At 44.0% G+C, this 18815-nt stretch overlaps 1 protein-coding gene across 1 annotated transcript; it reads right to left on the reverse strand.

Annotated features, from left to right (window-relative positions):
• Window positions 1–2152: 2152 nt before the first annotated feature.
• Window positions 2153–17777, reverse strand: KEG (protein kinase KEG). The gene is made up of 17 exons (XM_078586032.1): window positions 17638–17777; window positions 16461–17410; window positions 14902–15264; window positions 14593–14823; window positions 14285–14410; window positions 13870–14206; window positions 13633–13790; window positions 12599–12756; window positions 12372–12493; window positions 12140–12274; window positions 6139–6263; window positions 5924–6028; window positions 5594–5827; window positions 4398–4731; window positions 4141–4329; window positions 3763–4068; window positions 2153–3686 (listed from the first exon to the last, which is right to left on the reverse strand). The coding sequence occupies exons 2-17, from the start codon at window positions 17252–17254 to the stop codon at window positions 2463–2465; spliced, it is 4941 nt and encodes a 1646-aa protein (XP_078442158.1). The 5' UTR covers window positions 17255–17410; window positions 17638–17777; the 3' UTR covers window positions 2153–2462.
• Between the last annotated feature and the right edge of the window lie 1038 nt (window positions 17778–18815).

Genomic DNA, 18815 nt, shown 5'->3' on the forward strand with positions numbered 1-18815 from the left:
GGTAAGTAATTTGTCCGTATTTTAGCGCTTTAAATTCATCCAAGAGATGCCTTAAAGACTGAACAATTAATGAGTTAATAACTGCATTGCCATTTAAATTGAATAAACAAAGTCACACTCATTTTACCAAAGAACAAATTTATCAAAATAAGGAGACATACTTGTGTAATTCAGAGAGTCAAAGCTTTCAATTTTTCAGTTTCTCATTATTAAAACTTTTTGCGCAGACTCATCCATGGAACAATCATACTTATGTTTATTGCCCCTTATATATTGATGTGATTTAACTGTTCTATTATGATGCATATACATAAATAATGTCCAAAAAGAAATCCTCTTATTTAATTTCAAGAAATTATTCTTCTTGAAAATAATTTCAGTTTCTGATATTAATAATCTGAAAATTGTTGCAGATACTCCAAGTTGACCACACTGTTGTAAGAAAAAGTTTGTTTACAATCATAGAGAAAACACCAGAAAATATGATTTTAGATAAATCATTTTTAATATGACACTAAAAGAATAAGAAAATGATTTATTTGTTTCAAAAGAGAGATGATGTTGGGATTACATCGACATGATCATTACGAACCATAGTAAAAAAATAGCACACTTCCAAACTGTTACACGCCAAATGTTTATGCTCTTCAAGTATATTTATCCTTCCTATCAACATACTTTGCTATCCATCTTACCTACTACATAACACAGTATCCACACTCAATCATAGGGGGAAGGTTATGGCCCACCATCTTTCAGGGTCGCTACGACGCAGTCCCAGATAATGTCACAATATCTGGAAAATTAAAGGAAAATTATCATTATTCGAAGTTCTGATCCAGCATGTTGCCTATGCACAGCTCCACCTCCTCAGAGTCTCTGCTGTTGTCTGCTCCTAATTGTTCTTTCTAGGAGAACAATGACTTGATGTTTAATGGCAAACTTTATAAACATGCCCTAACAACTTTCCACATTGTTGACCATACATTCCCAGCAAATCATGCACAAACACAATTTGCTCTTTAGAACTTTCACATCATCAGAAATCATAAGTAAGAGACAAAACTGGATCTCTCAAATGTTAGGAACTTGATCCGGTATGTCGCTAACTCTAGGCATACTTTCTGATATCACCTTAACTTCTTTGTGAATTGGTTGATCCCAGCGAGGAGACTCGGGCAGAAAGGAGACTCGAGCACTGAGCTTGAATAGCTTTTCATCATGCCAGTACCACAAACAAGTATATGCAACAGTCTCTTCAGACAGAGTAATAAAAAGTTAAATCATATGAGGGTCCTCTCTCGCGTGGCAACCCCGAGCACCAGGACACCGTCACGTCATCTGTCTCCGAGAAGGTTTTCCCCGGGGCCCCGTCATCCGGACCTGTTGGCATGCGGAGTGGCCATCCCCACCCAGGATGTACTCATATCTATGACACCTTCACTATTAGACTAAATTCAATGATATCTATTTCAGGGGAACTCTTCAGCATGTTTCTAGGGAGACCCATCATTTTTTGAGAATATTTGTTATTTTTAAGCGTTCAATGTCAGATAATAAATTCAAGAGAGTTGGTAGAAATCTGCTGATATCCAAAATCTAAATATACAAAAACATGGGGATCCCCCTTTGCATCCACAGGAAAAGCTCTGCCCTGGAGCATAGACGATAAATGAATTATGAATACCTTCAAAACTTGCCATTCATCTCGTTCACGTAGAAAACTCCACATTAAGTCTTCCGGTATGATTTTGATTGGCCTTCTTTGTTGTAGGCTATGCTCAATTCAATAAAACATGAGTACATTTCATGTTTTCGCCAAAAGTTTTTGAAATTTGTGAAGTTGGTTGCAAAGGACCCTTTCCATAGTTTTTCGGTTATGACTTATATTATTGGCAGCCAATTGTTTAGGATTTCATGTCCATGGCATACGTCTGCCCATTCCAAAACATCTAAACTTAATACTAACCTAGATTCTCGAGATTTCTCAAACACAATTAAAGTAAACACAATGCATAAGCCAACTATAGCAAGGAAAAATAACTCATGAAAGATCTTGTAAATGCCTGAGATACAGCCAAAACTCATACCTGAGCACCAAAAATCTGCTCAGAGCGCGGTTATGGCCAACACTCTTCCTGGATGATCCCGCTGAAGAAAACCTTTAATTAACGGTTACATAAATAGCCAATACAAGTGTATTTCCAACATCCGCTACTGTCTGCCTGAGCCTACTCATCTGTACAGGAAAAAAAATGCAGACAGGCTGCTGGTACAGACCTGATCCTCAGCGTTTCATACATTGAGAATAAATATAACCTAGCCCCATCAAAATACCCGTGCCAAGTGAGTCATAGCTGATTTACTGATGCACAGGAAAAGATAGTAGATATTCTGCTCGTTAATCTGGCATAGGATACATGAAACCATCATCATCGTCAAGCCACTTAAGGATTTTCGTCTCAGCAACCTTCATTATACGTGTAATCTAAGACGATGTCGGCCGGATCGCCAATCCATACCTGCCCGTCTCTCCACCTGAATCTGATCCTCAGTTTCCCATTGGCATCAACACCTACCACCTCTCCTTGGCTGGCATGGGTCTCCATGCCCCATCCCCATCTAGGGTTCGCCAGGCCCGGTTTGATCTTGACTCTGTCCCCAACCCTAAAAGCCCTCACTCTCTCCACCTCTTCCTGCCTCCCCACCCAGAGCTTCTCAAGGAAGCAGAAGGCAACCCAGAGCTTGCCCTCCTCCATCTTATGCACCACGCCTACGCTACTGTGGGAGACCTCCCCCCACTGGTAAGCCGGCACCGTGACAGAGCCCTTTACCTTGACCCAATTCCCAATAGATATGGGCATCTCCTCCACCTTGTCCACCTCAATTGGGTCCATTAACCAGACCTTCCCCCCTGATGGCATGCATACTCTCAGCTTTGCATCTCCGTCTATGGACGATATCGTGCCGATACTGCCGTGGTTATGGCCAGACCACCCGAATCTCGGCTGCTTCACACCGGCCTTTATCCTCACTCTTGTCCCCATGACCAGTTTTTCTGCCATCTCGAGCTGGGACGGGTTGCCCGACCACCATTCCTGCTCCCCACAGAAGGCCACCTGCACAGTTCCATCCCAGGAGCCACCTCCATATCCCAGAGACTGCACTATCCCAACGCTTCCAGGCTTTAGTGTTTTCCAACCATCATCCTTCAGTCTGACCCATTCCCCAACCTCGAAAAGCAGCTCTCTTTCGAGATCTGCAGGATCGCCTCTCCAGAGACCAGGCAGGCCAGGGAATGCTACCATCACTTCACCGTCGGCGTGAACGGCGGCAATAACCCCCCGAGAATCCGGGGAGGTTCCTCTCCATCCCCATCTCGGCTCCGTGAGTTCCCGGCGGAAGTGGACGTACTGACCCGGCCTCAAGGATGGGATCCTCTCTACGTCCATGAAATGGATTATCCACCGCCCTTTCCTAAAGCACCCTGCCAGCTCCAAGTAACCCGAGTCTTGCACGCTGTGCACCACGGCTATGCTTTCCTTGCCGATACCATTCCAATCATAACTCGGCCGGGCAGCTTGGCTTTGCTTCAGACGCACCCAGTCTCCGACTTCGAAGCCCGGAAGACATTCTGCATCGCCTGGAGAAACTTTCCACAAGGTCGCCCTCCCAGACACCCTGACCTATGGGAATGAAACAATATAAAACGTAAGAACAAAAGAAATAAACAACGAGGAAGTTTAAGGACGTTCTACTCACGTTAAGAGTCCCATCCATGTCTATCCTTGAGATCCTGCCGACAGATGCAGCTGTTTCATTGGACCATCCAAGTCTGGGCATAAGTATACTCGGGTTGACATGGATCTCCTGGCCTACAGAAAAAGGCTGAACTTTTTCCATGTCGGCAACAGAACAGCAGAAAAGCTTGCTCGTGAAGCAGAAAGCAACCCCCATGTCCCCATCATCCTCTAAACAATGGATTATTCCAATACTGTTCCGGGTGACATCCTCCCATCCATATTTAGGTGCAGATACCGAAGCTTTGACTTTCACCCAGTCTCCTACCTAAGAAAACTCATCCAAGGAATTAAAAGTTAGTAAGCTACCAAACAAAGAAACACAGCAGTGGTATCTGACCTTGAAATTTTCCACTTTCTCCATGTCAGAAGGATCAGCTTGCCACGGGGCGGATCTATTTGGAATTTCTACCATGAGAAGACCATCACTCTCAACATCAATTATCCGTCCAACACTGTGGTGAGTCTCACCGCCCCACCCAAATCTTGGTTCTCCGACAGATCTCTTCACACACACTTGTTCACCTATCTATAACACACAAGAAAATCGGTAAATGACATAAATTGATAAAAGAAAAATTAGAAATTCCTGCTTACTCTAAATGGTTCAACTGGCTCAACTTCTTCCGGTTCACAATGCCACGGGCTTTGTAAATAGCTAAGACTCAGTAAAAGGCTGCTATCCGGTCTGATACAGTAGACTATTCCAATACTGCCAGGTGTCACGGATCCTAGTCCATGCACAGCAGTTGTCAGAGAAGGTCGGATGCGAACCCAATCACCGACAGCAAATTCTTCGACCCTCTCCATTTCAGCAGGATCAGCTCTCCATCCTCTTGATGCACCGGGGAAACCCACTCGAATAATTCCATCCTCATCAACACAAAGAACAGTTCCTATACTGTCATGTGACTGACCACGCCACCCAAACCTATAATTTGGTTTCAACTAGACAACCATCAGCATAAAGAAGCATGGAGAATGACTCAGAAGTAAGGCATAAATGATGACAATAAAGGAAAACTCAATGACATTAGACATGGTTGTTCTGTTCTGTTCGTTTGAAACGAACACTAAATTCGCACAAAAGAATCGCTCAGGCCCTTGTTCTTTGTTCGGTTCTTTTTCTTTTACAAAAATGAACAAAATTCGCACATTCGCACAAATTCGTACATTCGCACAAAATTAGACTAAAATTCGCACAAAGGGAACAAAAGAACAGAACACGGGTCTGTTCGATGTTCTGTTCGAATTCGTGTTTGTTCTGTTCGGAAATCCGAACAGAACGAACAATTCGCACAAATTCGCACCAAAAGAACAGAACGACCATGTCTAATGACATATATATAACAAGAAAACGAGAAATCTAAAAACAAAAACAACCAAAAATTGGATGCTAGCATATGACAGAACATTACTCTTCATTAGTTGAACCGAAACTCTAACTAATGAACAATTAAAACTCAAATTTTCCCAGTAATAACACCTAATGTCACTCTCATTTCTATAAAATGAGGGGAAAATTTTCTGTAAAACGTTGGAATCAAGAGATCTAAAAACAAACAACCAAAGACAGAAAACTAGAATTCAGTAGAATAGTAATTTTCCTTAGGATAACCAAACCCTATCAAACAAACAAATATAACTCAATTTTCCAGGTAAGTAACACCTCATGTCACTCGCAGATGAGAAAACCTGGAAAAAAATAGCATTAAACTATATGCCTGAACTTTTAAATGCCAGAAATGGGTAACAACTCCATCGGGCTTTAAAGGGAAAGCATGAAAAATCACCTTGGCTTTTGGACGTCTCTTCTTAGACGCACATGCTGTCCTCGATTCAAGGGTATCACCTTTATAACGTCATTTACCATTACATTGGTCTCACCAGTGCAAAATGATACAATCAGACGATCATCGTCCACAACAGACTGAACAAAGCCAAGACTTCTATGATCTGCGCCTTGCCAGCCATAAGTAGGAGTCGAGATGCTTCTCTTGAATTTCACCCAGTCACCAACTTCATATCTAAAATCCAAGGAAATATAATACGACAGGATGTGATCTATTGTATTTTAAAACAACTCAGACCTCCCAAATAGAATAAAGCCAGCATTAGCTTACATGGTCGGAGAAAGATGAACTCCTTTATCTGTTAGGGCTTCCATCAGATCTTCAGAAATCCATTCACGAGGAAGAGACTCCAAAAAATCACGCAAAGTCATGCCTCTGCCATAAATCATAAGATTCACCAATCGCCAATTAAAACAGACAGGATCTACTGAAATATATGATATTTTACCGCTTATTAGAATATTAAAAAACTAGTATTAACTTGCCTGTGATTCCGTAAGTCAACGGCAGCATCTGGACTCTGGAGCATGAGGGCAATCCATTCAAGATTCTCCCTTATCATTTTAGCAGCATCGGCCGCTATATGAAAAGCGGTGTCACCATCATCGTCCTAGAGAAATTATAAGTCAAATCGAATTGGAACGAAAAGATATAGAATCTCTAATGGATTGTGCTTCAAAGACACATCGCAGAAAACATGGATCTAACAAATCCGTTGCTATGAAAATTTAGATTGGAAATTCCAGAAGGATGAGAAAATCATAATCAGAGATCATGCACTGGATTACTGATAATAACTCATCAAAATGAGTTCATCCCAGAAAAAATTTTAACCAAGGTTTTCACAAAAATTAACAGTTGAAAAACCACTACGGCACAAATATCACTTCAAGATGCTCAAGCATATCGTTTATTAAGAAAGGTGGGAAAGAAAATGATTCAGATAATCTCTTCCCAATGGTCAATATCTCAATTACATCCTTTACAGTAACAATTCAACCACAAAATATTCCCAGTTATTCAATTTGAAAATAGATCTCAATAAAACACTTATCCCAAGGTTGATAAGCGTAATTGCCCATGTTTTATTCTTGTTGATCTGAGTATTACATGTCTTTATTTTCTCTCTCTTGTTAGCCCATTAAGGGCCCTCTCTAGTCAGCCCATTAGGGCTTCCTATAAAACCCTGTAATCTCTTTCATTTGCTATTAAGAATTGTTCTTTTCTTGTTTACATGGTATCAGAGCCCTAACCCTAACCCTAATCTGGGTTTCCTGGGCTCGACTTTGCGCTTCGATCTTCGGCGGTTCTCACGACTGCCTGATCTCGCGCTCCGGTCTCTCGCCGTCTCGCTCCGGGCCTCCCAGGCGCTCGCCGTTCTGACATCCGCCGTCCCAGCGTCTTCCGCTCCGGCGCCCGCCGTCCCGGCCCGCGCCGCCTCGGCTCGCGCCCTCCCGGCTCGCGCCGCCCCGGCGACCGACGTCCCGGCGCTTGCCGTCCCGGCGACCGTCGTCCCGGCGCCCGACGTCCCGGCTCCCTCCGTCCCGGCTCCCTCCGTCCCGGCTCCCGCCGTCCCGGCGCCCGACGTCTCGGCGCCTGCAGTCCCGGCTTCTCGTCATTCCGGCGCCTTCTGACTGTGGTCTACTCTGCTTTCATCATGGAACCGGTTGAAGCCCAGACCTCTACTGTTACGCCAGACTCGACACCGTATCTACGCCACATGCATCTGCGGTGCCTCTCGAGCCCGAATTGGTCGTCCTCCTCTGGACCATCCTCTTTGCCTCGGATGCCTCCGGATGGTATGTTTACTGGATTCAATCTCCTGCAATGGCGCCAATGCGTCCAGATAACTTTAAAGGCGTCTCATGCGCCATCTTCTAGAAGACGGACCTTCCCGGACCGATCCCAAGTATTATGACTGGCTGGCCGTTGAGGGGGTAGTTCATCGTTGGCTCTTGGACAGTATTTCACCTAGTGTTAAAGGTGAATTCATGTCTCTAGAGTCGGCTCGGGCGGTCTGGGAAGCAGCACTTGAGAGCCACTTCATGAGGCACAACTTTGCGAGTCTGTGCGATTTGGTGCATCGGGCCGCTAACCTGCGTCAAGGGGACCGGTCTATCATGGAGTACAGTACGGAGCTCATTTCGTTGTGGAATGAAATTGACTACTACATGCCGCCCGACCCCCATTCGGTGGACCGCCAATATACTCTTCAACTTCGGGTTTTCCAGTTTCTTATGGGACTGAACCCGGAATATGAAGTTGTACGGGCTCAGCTTATTCATCGGGAGACTGGTCCTACCTTCAAGGATGCGCTCCACAGTGTGCGGGTTGAAGAATCCCGCTTTCAGCAGGCCCAGAACTCGGCTTCGGCACTTGTAGCTCATTCCTCTTCGTCTGCACGCCCATCGTCGACTCCACCACCCGGCTCTTTGCCACGTGATCCGACGGCTCGGACGGAGGATTCTCCAAAGGGTGATCCTTCGCTGTTTTGCAATTACTGCAAGAAGCGAGGTCACTCTAAGGAGACGTGCTACAAGCTTCAACGGAAACGCGCACAAGCGAGCAACCTTGCTGCAGCCGCCTCGTCCGTGCCCCCCCCCCGGGTCAAGTGCCTATGCTGTACGGTCTTCTCCCGACTAGTGCCTCGCTCGCTAGCTTCACTCCGGAAGAGATGGAGCGTCTACGCCGCTTGCTTGATCCTCCAGTCGTGGGCTCATGCTCCTTGGCCCACGCAGGTATGTCCACCAGTCTTCCCACACTTACATCCCCTCCTGGCCATTCTTTTTCCTCTTCCACTTGGCTTCTTGATTCCGGTGCCACCGCCCACATGACCCCAAATTCTCGAGCCTTTCAAACTTATGCACCCGTTTCTGGCTCCTCCAAAGTTAAAACAGCCTCCGGCGATCTTCTCACCGTGGCGGGTATTGGTCGTGTGGCCCTTTCCTCTTCTATGCATCTATCTAAAGTTCTTCATGTTCCTCGCCTTACTCATCATCTTCTCTCCCTATCTAGCCTTGTTCGCGACTTGAAACAAGACCTTACCTTCTCTCCTAATTCATGTTTTTATCGTGATAAGGTGTCGGGGAGGACGATTTCCATTGCTGAGGAGCATGAGGGGCTCTATCTTGTTCGTCCTTGTTCGAGTTCTCTTGCTTTTGCTGCTGCGGCAGTTTCCCTTTCGGCTTCCCACGAGCGTTTGTGGCTTCTTCATCGACGTCTCGGCCATCCTTCTTTTGCTACTCTTTATCGTCTCTTTCCTAAACTCTTTCAAGGCCATTCTGTGGACCGTTTTGTTTGTACTGCTTATCGAATTGCCAAACATCATCGCACTCACGTATCCTATCTCGTCTTCTCATTCTTCGACCCCATTCTCCCTTATTCACACCGATGTGTGGGGGCCTTCCCCTATTCATAGTACTTCCGGTTCTCGGTGGTTATGCATCTTTATTGACGACGCTACTCGATTCACGTGGGCATATTTCTTGAAGAACAAATCGAAGATATCTCGTGTCATTCCTCAATTTTACTCCCTTATCCAAACTCAATTCTCTATATCCATTCGCCGCCCGCTCCGACAATGCTAAAGACTACGTTAACACCACGTTAAGCACCTTCTTCCAAGACAAAGGCATTATCCATGAAACTTCTTGTCCCTATACACCACAGCAAAATGGCGTTGCGAAGAAAATTCCGTCACATCTTTGAAATGACTCGGAGCCTTCTCTTCCATATGCATGTGCCCAAGTATTTTTGGGGGGAAGCCGTCTCCACCGCCATCCATCTTCTTAATCGCCTTCCATCTCGAGTGCTTGACTACTCCACTCCCATTGACCGTCTTCAGCATTCCTTTCCAACTCTCTCTCTCCGAACTCATCTTACTCCTCGTGTATTTGGACGTGTATGCTATGCGCCCAACCACCAACTTGGTCGTGATAAACTGGATCCCCGTGCTATCAAGTGTGTGTTTGTTGGCTATTCTTCCACCCAAAAAGGCTATTTATGCTATCATCCACCCTCTCGTCGGTTCGTTGTCACCAAAGATGCCACGTTTGATGAATTGGTTCCCTACTATTCCTCCTCCTCTCCTGAACCCTCATCGTCCCCATCTCCCTCCGATCCACTCGAATTCCTCATCCTCGTCCCTCGTCCCTCTTCACCGGCCTCGCCCGACGTGTCTCCGCCTGTTGCTCCTCCAGCAATTGTGCCTCCCGACCCGCCTCCAGCCGCCGTCTCAGTCCCTCCTGTGGAGCCTCCTCCAGTATCTGCTCCTGCGCTCGACCCTTCTGCTGCACCTTCTTCGATTCCTCCGCTCCCTATCCGTCGCTGCCCGCCTGAAAAACGCTATGGTATTACCCTTGCTCGTCGCAAGCCTCGGCTTCCTTCTTCGTCTCCTGCTGCCCCGTCTACCTCAACCTCCACCCCTCCTGCCACCTCCTCATTAGCCGTGCTTCCCTCTTCCCGTTCCTCTCCCCTCTATCCGTTGGCGGAATCTATCTCCTCTCATCGCCTCTCACCCTCTTATCATGCCCTTCTCACCTCCCTTGATGCCACTTCCCTTCCCAAGACGGTGGACATTGCCCTTTCATTTCCGCATTGGCGTCAGGCCATGGCGGAAGAACTTCAGGCTCTTGCTCACAATGAAACGTGGGATCTGGTTCCTCTACCGGCCGGGAAGCATCTCGTGGGTAGCCGTTGGGTGTATGCTGTGAAGCATAATTCTGACGGTTCTATTGAGCGCCACAAAGCCCGGGTTGTGGCACAAGGGTTCACTCAGAAACATGGCATTGATTATCAGGAGACCTTTGCTCCCGTCACCAAGCTGAATACTGTGCGGATCTTATTGGCCCTTGCTGCGGATCGGGGCTGGATTTTGCAACAATATGATGTGAAGAATGCTTTTCTGCATGGAGAGTTGACTGAGGAGATCTACAAGGCATTACCTCCTGGCTACACTTCCTTAGTGCCATCGTCTCCGCAGTCTGTCGTCTGTCGCCTCAAGAAAGCATTATATGGCTTGAAGCAATCTCCTCGTGCCTGGTTTGGTCGTTTCACGACGGCCATGCAGCGTCGTGGATACCATCAGTGTAATGGTGATCACACCCTTTTCTACCGCCATTCCACGTCAGGGGGAGTCGCTATTCTTCTTGTGTACGTGGATGACATCATTATTACGGGTGATGATACGACGACCATTACTGAGCTGGCTATGTATCTCTCGTCGGAATTTGCTATTCGCCATCTTGGCCCGTTGAGGTACTTTCTTGGCATAGAGGTGGCCTATTCTTCCAGCGGGATCTTTATTTGTCAGAGAAAGTATACGGTGGACCTTCTCTGTGAGCTTGGAAAGGAGGACACCAAGCCTGCTTCGACACCGATTGATGCGAACCATCGACTTGGTGCCGATGCGGATGAGGAGCTTGCTGAGCCTGGCCCATATAGAAGACTTGTGGGAAAACTGCTTTATCTCACCCACACTCGCCCGGACATTGCATATTCAGTGGGTGTTCTGAGTCAATTCATGCAGACTCCTCGCATGAGCCATTTTCATGCTGCTCATCGTCTCCTCCGTTTCCTGAAGGGCACCATTGGCCGTGGATTATTGTTTCGTCGCCATACCGGCCTGCGTCTTGAAGTCTACACCGATGCAGATTATGCCGGCTCTGTGGTTGATCGTCGGTCCACATCTGGGTATTGCACCTTCTTGGGCGGCAATCTGATTACTTGGAGGAGCAAGAAGCAGAAAGTGGTCTCTCGATCGAGTGCTGAAGCGGAGTTCCGTGCCCTTGCGCATGGTCTGTGTGAAGCACTTTGGATTACCCAGCTTCTTCGTGAGCTACGGTGTCCAGTTCCCTCTCCTGTCCAGCTGTTCTGCGACAACAAATCGGCAATTAGCATTGCTCATGACCCCGTTCAGCATGACCGTACAAAGCACATCGAGATCGATCGCCATTTCATCAAAGAGAAGCTTGAATCGGGAGATTTTTGCACGCCTTATGTTCCGTCCGCTGAACAGCTTGCAGATATCTTCACCAAAGGGCTTCATGCCCCTAGGTTTGAGGAGCTCTGTTCCAAGCTGGGTGTGGATAACATCCACGCTCCAGCTTGAGGGGGAGTGTTGATCTGAGTATTACATGTCTTTATTTTCTCTCTCTTGTTAGCCCATTAAGGGCCCTCTCTAGTCAGCCCATTAGGGCTTCCTATAAAACCCTGTAATCTCTTTCATTTGCTATTAAGAATTGTTCTTTTCTTGTTTACAATTCTCATCCTTAATCTTTTACTCCAAGGTCCATATGATTTGGCATTAATTAAAAATGCCTCAAATCAAGGTATTTATTAATCAACACATATTTTCTATCTACAGTGCAGGAATTTTGTGCTTAGAGCAATGAGGAATCTTAATGATTAATATCGCAAAGAACTTGGATTAAACCACTGATTGACGACCAAGAAAGAGAGAAGTATACAAATCGAGGCATTTATTACCTGAAAATTGCAGTCTGCGCCAGCAGATAAAAGCAATCTGACACATGAGTTCGAACCTCTGTTCAGAGCAACATGGAGAGGTGTTGTATTCTGCAAATTTGCTATGTTGACGTCCACCCCTGAGTCCAACAACAACTGGACGAAAAACGACAATAGATATAATAATTTCGTAAATGAAAAGGTGACCATGAAAAGACGGGCTAAAACATAATATTGGGAGCCATAAAAGTACTTTGACGAGCTCTGCATCATTGACCATGGCAGCTGTATGCAACGGAGTTCGATAATGCAACTCATCCTGGGCTGTTGGATCTGCTCCAGCCTTGAGCAGTAATTGGACCAACTCCCGCGCCTCTGTCCAATGAATTCAAATGAAAACACTAATTAGAAAAAATAATAATAATAAAACAAGGGTATCTTTTTTAAGAAATTAATGGAAAATACAAACATCAAAATTACCAATCTCGTGCTCTTTCTTTAGAGCCGCGGCCATGCAAAGGGCTGTGCCGTTTGGGCTCGGAATGTCAATGGCGTAGCTGATTTCTTCCTCCGATGCTATCTCTACCCACCTTCTCACAACAGAGACATTCCACATCTCAACACACGAATGCAGTGGCCTGTTTGCATATTCAAAGTCGTCAAAAATAAATCTCCGTTGCCATCGGCATTAAATTTACTGCTAAGAAACATTCTCCTAAATTCCGCCATCACAACTAGACACTTAAGCAGAGAGATAATTATAAGTATCTAAAGATAAAAGTTTAAAAGCACAAAATAAAGAATTTCAAAGTAATGGTTGTATTGAGGTATCTACGACATAAAGAAAGTAATGGATGTCTAAAGTATTTCAGAATACAGTTCGGAAATGAACTACCGTGCTCACAACATTTTGACACAGAGCTGTAATCTCTTAAGAGAAGACCAGAATAAAATATGATCCTAACACGATGTATGATTAACTAGAGGAAGTTCGAGCAAATAAATACTGAAGAAGAACAAGGGTTAAGACGTTTGCCATCTAATTTTCTCCTAATACTCTTATCTATTTCTATTGATTTTTGCACAAGGGGGTCCCACAATGTTGTACCTTATTACTCATCAGAATCTCACACTCGTAGCCAAATAAGAATTACATAAAAACCAAACGGTAACCATAGAGAGTCAGAGGCAATTGAGAATACAGCATTGAAGTGAAAAAGTTTCTTTATTGTCTCTCCCTCCCCCACAGAAATGAAGTGAAAATGTTTCTCAGCCATGGCACAGGGGTGTGGGTGTGGGTGGGGGCATGGAGGAGGGAGAGACAATGGAGAATACAAAAGTGAGGTGAAAAAGTTTCTCTTTCAGAAATTTCATTTCAAAAAGGAAGTATGAAGCACAGTTCACACATAACTGAGCTTTGAAGATGGAAAAAAAAACTGAAAATGGTTTATAGAAACGCCACGTAGGTATAATTTTGGGTTACACTATTCTCGCATGGAATTCCAGATTCTTACGTTTTCTTTTGAGAGTTCAGAACTCCCATTGATTTGCATCCCCCATTTTCCAGAACAACGATAGCACAATCAGAGTAACCCTTCGCAATGGCCTTATGTAAAACAGAATCGCCTTCATCGTCAACAGCATTTGGATCAGCCCCTCCCTGCAAAAGCTCCTGAAAACACAACAAAAACAGGCTGGGAATAACTACAATTAGAACTACTACAATTAGAATTAAAAACTTGAAAACTCACACGCATGCATTCTGGGTGCCCATGAACGGCACAAATATGGGCAATAGAAGGACCCAGACCTTCTCTTAGTCGCATGTTGACTTTAGCTGACCTACAGAGGAGGGCCACAACACAGTCTGGGGAACCCGCAGTTAGCGCAAATATGATTGGAGGATCTCCATCCTTGTCAAGAATATCCACGTCAGCCTCTTTATATTCAAGAATGGTTTTCACAATGTCGACGTGACCTCTTCTACAAGCTAAATGCAGAGCAGTTTGACCATCAGCGTTCTGATCTGCCAGAATGGAGCAAAGGGAAGATTCACCGCTTTCCAATGAAACTTCTCTCAACAAATCTCTACAAATGAAGCGTTTTTTTTGGAAAAATTCAGTTCTCGGAAAAATAGAATGAAGCAACTTGGTCATAAAAACTCACTTAACACCATTTAGGTTCCCGTCCGATATCAGCTGATGAAGGGTACTTGGATTGTGCTGGTAAACAGCCAATACAGACGTGGGGGACGGCTCTGGAGCAGAAGTGAGAAAAGCCTTGTTCAATTCGCTGTATTTTGTAAATCAAATAAGCAATTTCTAGTCAGAGGCTTGTGACTCATGAAAAAAGAAATTATCACATGAAATCAAGAAATAGGAAGTTTTATGTTTGTCAATATAAAGAACAATAAAAAAAACTTCATAAAAAGAGATAATTCAAATTTTGATGTGAACCAATTGAATTATTCATACTTCTCTGGGCTACCAGGAGGACTACGTGGAATTTCTTGAAGATGTCGGAGAAAGATTGAGAGCATCGCAGAAAATGTAGGCCGTTTTGAAGCTTTAAACTGAAGACACTCCCCGATCATTTTCCACAACTCAATGGGGATCCCAACACCGACCACGCTCGTATACTGCGGAGGAAGCTTTCTCATCTTCACAACAGCTCTGTATATCTCATCGTTGCTCAATCCTGACCATCTGCAGTCAAACTGAAATTAAGTATTCCCCGATGGTAAAATAATAACAGATTCAGAAGAAAAGAGTAAATGGACATACGGCATTGAACCAGTACACATTTCAATGAGCGTGCACCCGAAGCTCCAGGCGTCTGATTCCTTAGACATACCGATGCCATCTTCCCAGAATAAACTTAATTTTCTGACGGGTTCCCATGCTTCGGGTGCAGTGTAATGTGGATCTAACATTGTACATTCCATACACGAATGAATTCTTGAAGAATTATCCTCTGAAAGTGTCTTCATCTTGTAGCAGGACTTCTTCAAAATCTCCGGCAACCCATAATCAGATACAACGGCAAAGCCTCTCTCGTCCAGCAGAATATCAGAGGGCTTCAGATTCATGCAAACAATGCCTGCTGCATGGAGTTCTGCGATACCACGGGCAATATCTGCCCCATATCTGCAATGAAATCCAGGAAAACACCGCTAAAACTAATAGAATGTGTACTAGTAAAGAGGGTATGACTTTTTGAATTTGCATCCATCGACGCATTCATCAATAATTAGAGGAAATAACCAACGGATAATGATATAATATAAATGATAAGAAAGAGAGGCATATCAGCACTCAAAAGAATGTAATAAATGGGATCTGGATGAAAACAAAAGGTCAACAAGAAAAATCCAGTCAAAGCATACGAAACATCTGTCCGCTTTTTAATGAACTTAAAGCACAAGGATAACAAATAAAATCCGAAATATTCTTAATCCAGAGAGCCACATAAAGCCAATCAAACACATTTTATACTTCAATACCCGTAAGATGCATAGAATAGTTTCAAGAAACGGTACAACGACATGAGAGCTTCATACCGTAAAAGAAAGAAAAACAAGTTTTAAGTGATGAATTCAGCCGCATATCTAAAAAGGAAAGTAAAGCACTTATCAAGAATGTCGTACAAACAAATTTTAAATTAAGCACTCTATGTCAACGACACCAGAAAGTCAAACACGAATATTTAAAATTTTCCACCAAATAAATGCCCTCTAACTTGGACTTTTGAGTGAATACAAAACCCAGACAGTCCACTCCGTGAGTGAGAATGAAATAAAGTTTATGTGTATGCATCATACTCTGTGCGTTACATACTTTGGTACTGAACATTCATGACCATGAAAGGAATGACGCTTGGGTTACCCCAGCAAGGGCAGAGCCAAAAGATGTAATTGGGTTCCATGGATAGACTGCATAACATCCTAGTGTTACTCCTACCCCTAACACTTTACCAAGATTTCAAACCCATCTAGCAAACAACACCAAATCTTCTCATCGGTGCCTCAAGCAATTTTTAAAGCAACCCTAAAGATAATCCAGGAGACTGTAAATACAGTTGATATCTCTCTAAACATTTCTGCATATAAATCTCCGGGATGTCCACAAAACCTGGAGAATTGAGAATGAGTAATCAATGATAAAACTATAGGTATACTTTAACTATCGCGAAGCTCTGCACAAATGTGAATGAACTGTTGGGTGCATACATCCATTGGCTCATAAGGTAATGAATCTAATGGGACATCTCTCTCTTTTTGGCCCGAATTATTGAAATAGATTCATCATTCCAATGAAAATCAAAAAAAAAAACAGGCACTGACCTGAGAATCTGCTCCAGAGTGAGACGGCCCTTGTTCTTCAGCATCTCGGACCGTATAGAACCACTGTACCTGTCCATGATTAAGCAGAGAGAAGTATCCATTCGGACAACCCCATGGAAGGCACAAACGTTCCTGCACCACATGGAGGACAGACGAAGGCTATCAAGCTTGTTCTGCACCCAGGAAACGTCCATGTTCTCTGCAATCTCCACCTTCTTCACCGCAACCCGGTGGCGGCAGCTCGGAGACGGCGACAAAGACGAAGCCGATGACGTAGACGAACTTCCATGGAGGGTGGCAGTCCACACTTCCACCCCGGGCCTCCTCCCCTGAGCAATTTTCCTCACCAGCTTGATATTATGATGAACTCCGAGGTCGATGGCGACGCCACCCAGATCTCTAATTGTTCCTAATCCATTGCATTTTGCAGGAATTCTCCCTTTCCGCCGCCTCCGGCCGCCAAAGAGATCGAATTCTGACTCTGCCTCCTCTCCCCAGTGTCGGCCCTCGTCGTCTTTGTCATCGTCTTCGTCGTCTTCGGAGTCGAAAGACGGCGACGACGGCGAGGGAGAGAGAAGGGACAGTAGAGGGTAGTTCTTGCGGAGGGCAAGGACGCTGTTGCCAACCACAGTGGGGTAGCGGCATCTTGGACAGGTAAGAGTAGTATCAGCTGAAGTTGAGAACATTCTAGAGAGACAGCTTCGACAGAATCCATGTCCACAGTGCAACAGCAATGGAGTGTGCTCCCCTTCGTCGTATTTCCCATGACATAGCGAGCAACATGGACACCTCATTTGTAGGATTCTTCTTCTTCCTCCCCTTTGCCACTAGGTTAATCAAAATTTAGCTCAACGGCCGGCTCGTAACCTAAATCCATGGAAAACAAATCCAATTCCCAGAAATCCAGAGATTTACGCTCCTTTTACCCCAAAAAACAGCCGCCGAGGTATCTGAAAGCACGAATCAACTGAGAACTACTGACACAGCAATGAAGAACTCCAGAATACAGATAATTTCGCGAGATTAAGAGAATGCTGACAGAAAAATCACAAAAGTGACGGCGGAAAACGCTGGAATTCGACATTTTTTTGCCGCGACTGGCGAGAAAACGGATAAATCAGATCTGATTGTTGATTGAAGACTGTCGAATCTACGAGCAGGGAAGGAGAAATTGAACCTTTCAAGAACGATCTGCCGCTTGCGACGAGGAGATTTGGAAGCGGCGGAGGAGATGGGAGGCGGTGATGCTCTGGCAAACTAGAAAAAAAAAAGAATTAAAAAAAAAGTAGAGCGAGAATTTGATCAAGCTGATCTTCTTCCTCTTTTTATCCTTGTTCCTCCCCTCTCTTCTTTTTTCCGCCCTATTCTCTCCTTAATTATCTTTACATCCCCCTCATACGACTTACTGAGAATCAATCAATGTCTATCGACCGCAATAATTTTAAAGTAAAGGTCGACGAGTACTTTGAAAGAAAACGGCGCAGTTATAAGTACGCCATTATTTTGTTCATTAGGCTCTAATTTCTTGATTAATAAATTCTTCAAGCATAATAAATATAAAATATTCCTTGTATCTCTGATGTTGACTAAAGTTGATTCTACTGCAATGATGCATGAATAAAAAATTAATATATGTCCGCTTGTTTTCATTTAGGCTGTTCCAGACTAAAAATCCGGTGGGATGACAATACTCCGCCCAAAGTTTAATTTAAAGTGAATACATTTGTAATTTGAAATAAAAATAGGGGGGGAAAACGAAGCACTGACAGATGTATATGTGATTTTATCCCTCAGATTTTATTTTTGGATCATGTTTACGGTCACATTAAAGAATATCTCAAAATAAAAAATTAAGGTTACTCAATCATTTTTGCGTAAAATCAGAATGTGGTATTCGTGTAATTATTTTTTATCGGTAATATGTAAAATGATAATTATTGGACGTCTCCCTGGACGCAAAACCATAAATTGGAAAAGCATGTGAAATTTGTTACTCCTCTAACTAGCCAGTAAAATACTAAATATTATGCATATTTGTACTTTGAGAAATATATTATTATTAAATGAGGCTAGGTCGAGAATAAAATGATGCCACTGACTAAGCCATGTGCAAAGAGCCTGCAAAAATAACAAAAGTCAAACAAGCAAAAAACTTATTTTCTTGTCAGCAGAATAGCTACATAAATGATTTTATCTTTAAGCCCGATTATCTGTCTTTGGATAGAAATGCGCATATGAATAAATAATGTATGGAGAGGGGGACGTTGTTTATTAGCTGCTGAATAAATATAAATGAGTATTAAACTATTTGTTAGTCCGTCAAATATCGATTATACATTTAGAAGAATTGACCAT

Source organism: Wolffia australiana, chromosome 1 (assembly GCF_029677425.1).
Source record: "Wolffia australiana isolate 7733 chromosome 1, ASM2967742v1".
Lineage (NCBI taxonomy): Eukaryota > Viridiplantae > Streptophyta > Magnoliopsida > Alismatales > Araceae > Wolffia > Wolffia australiana.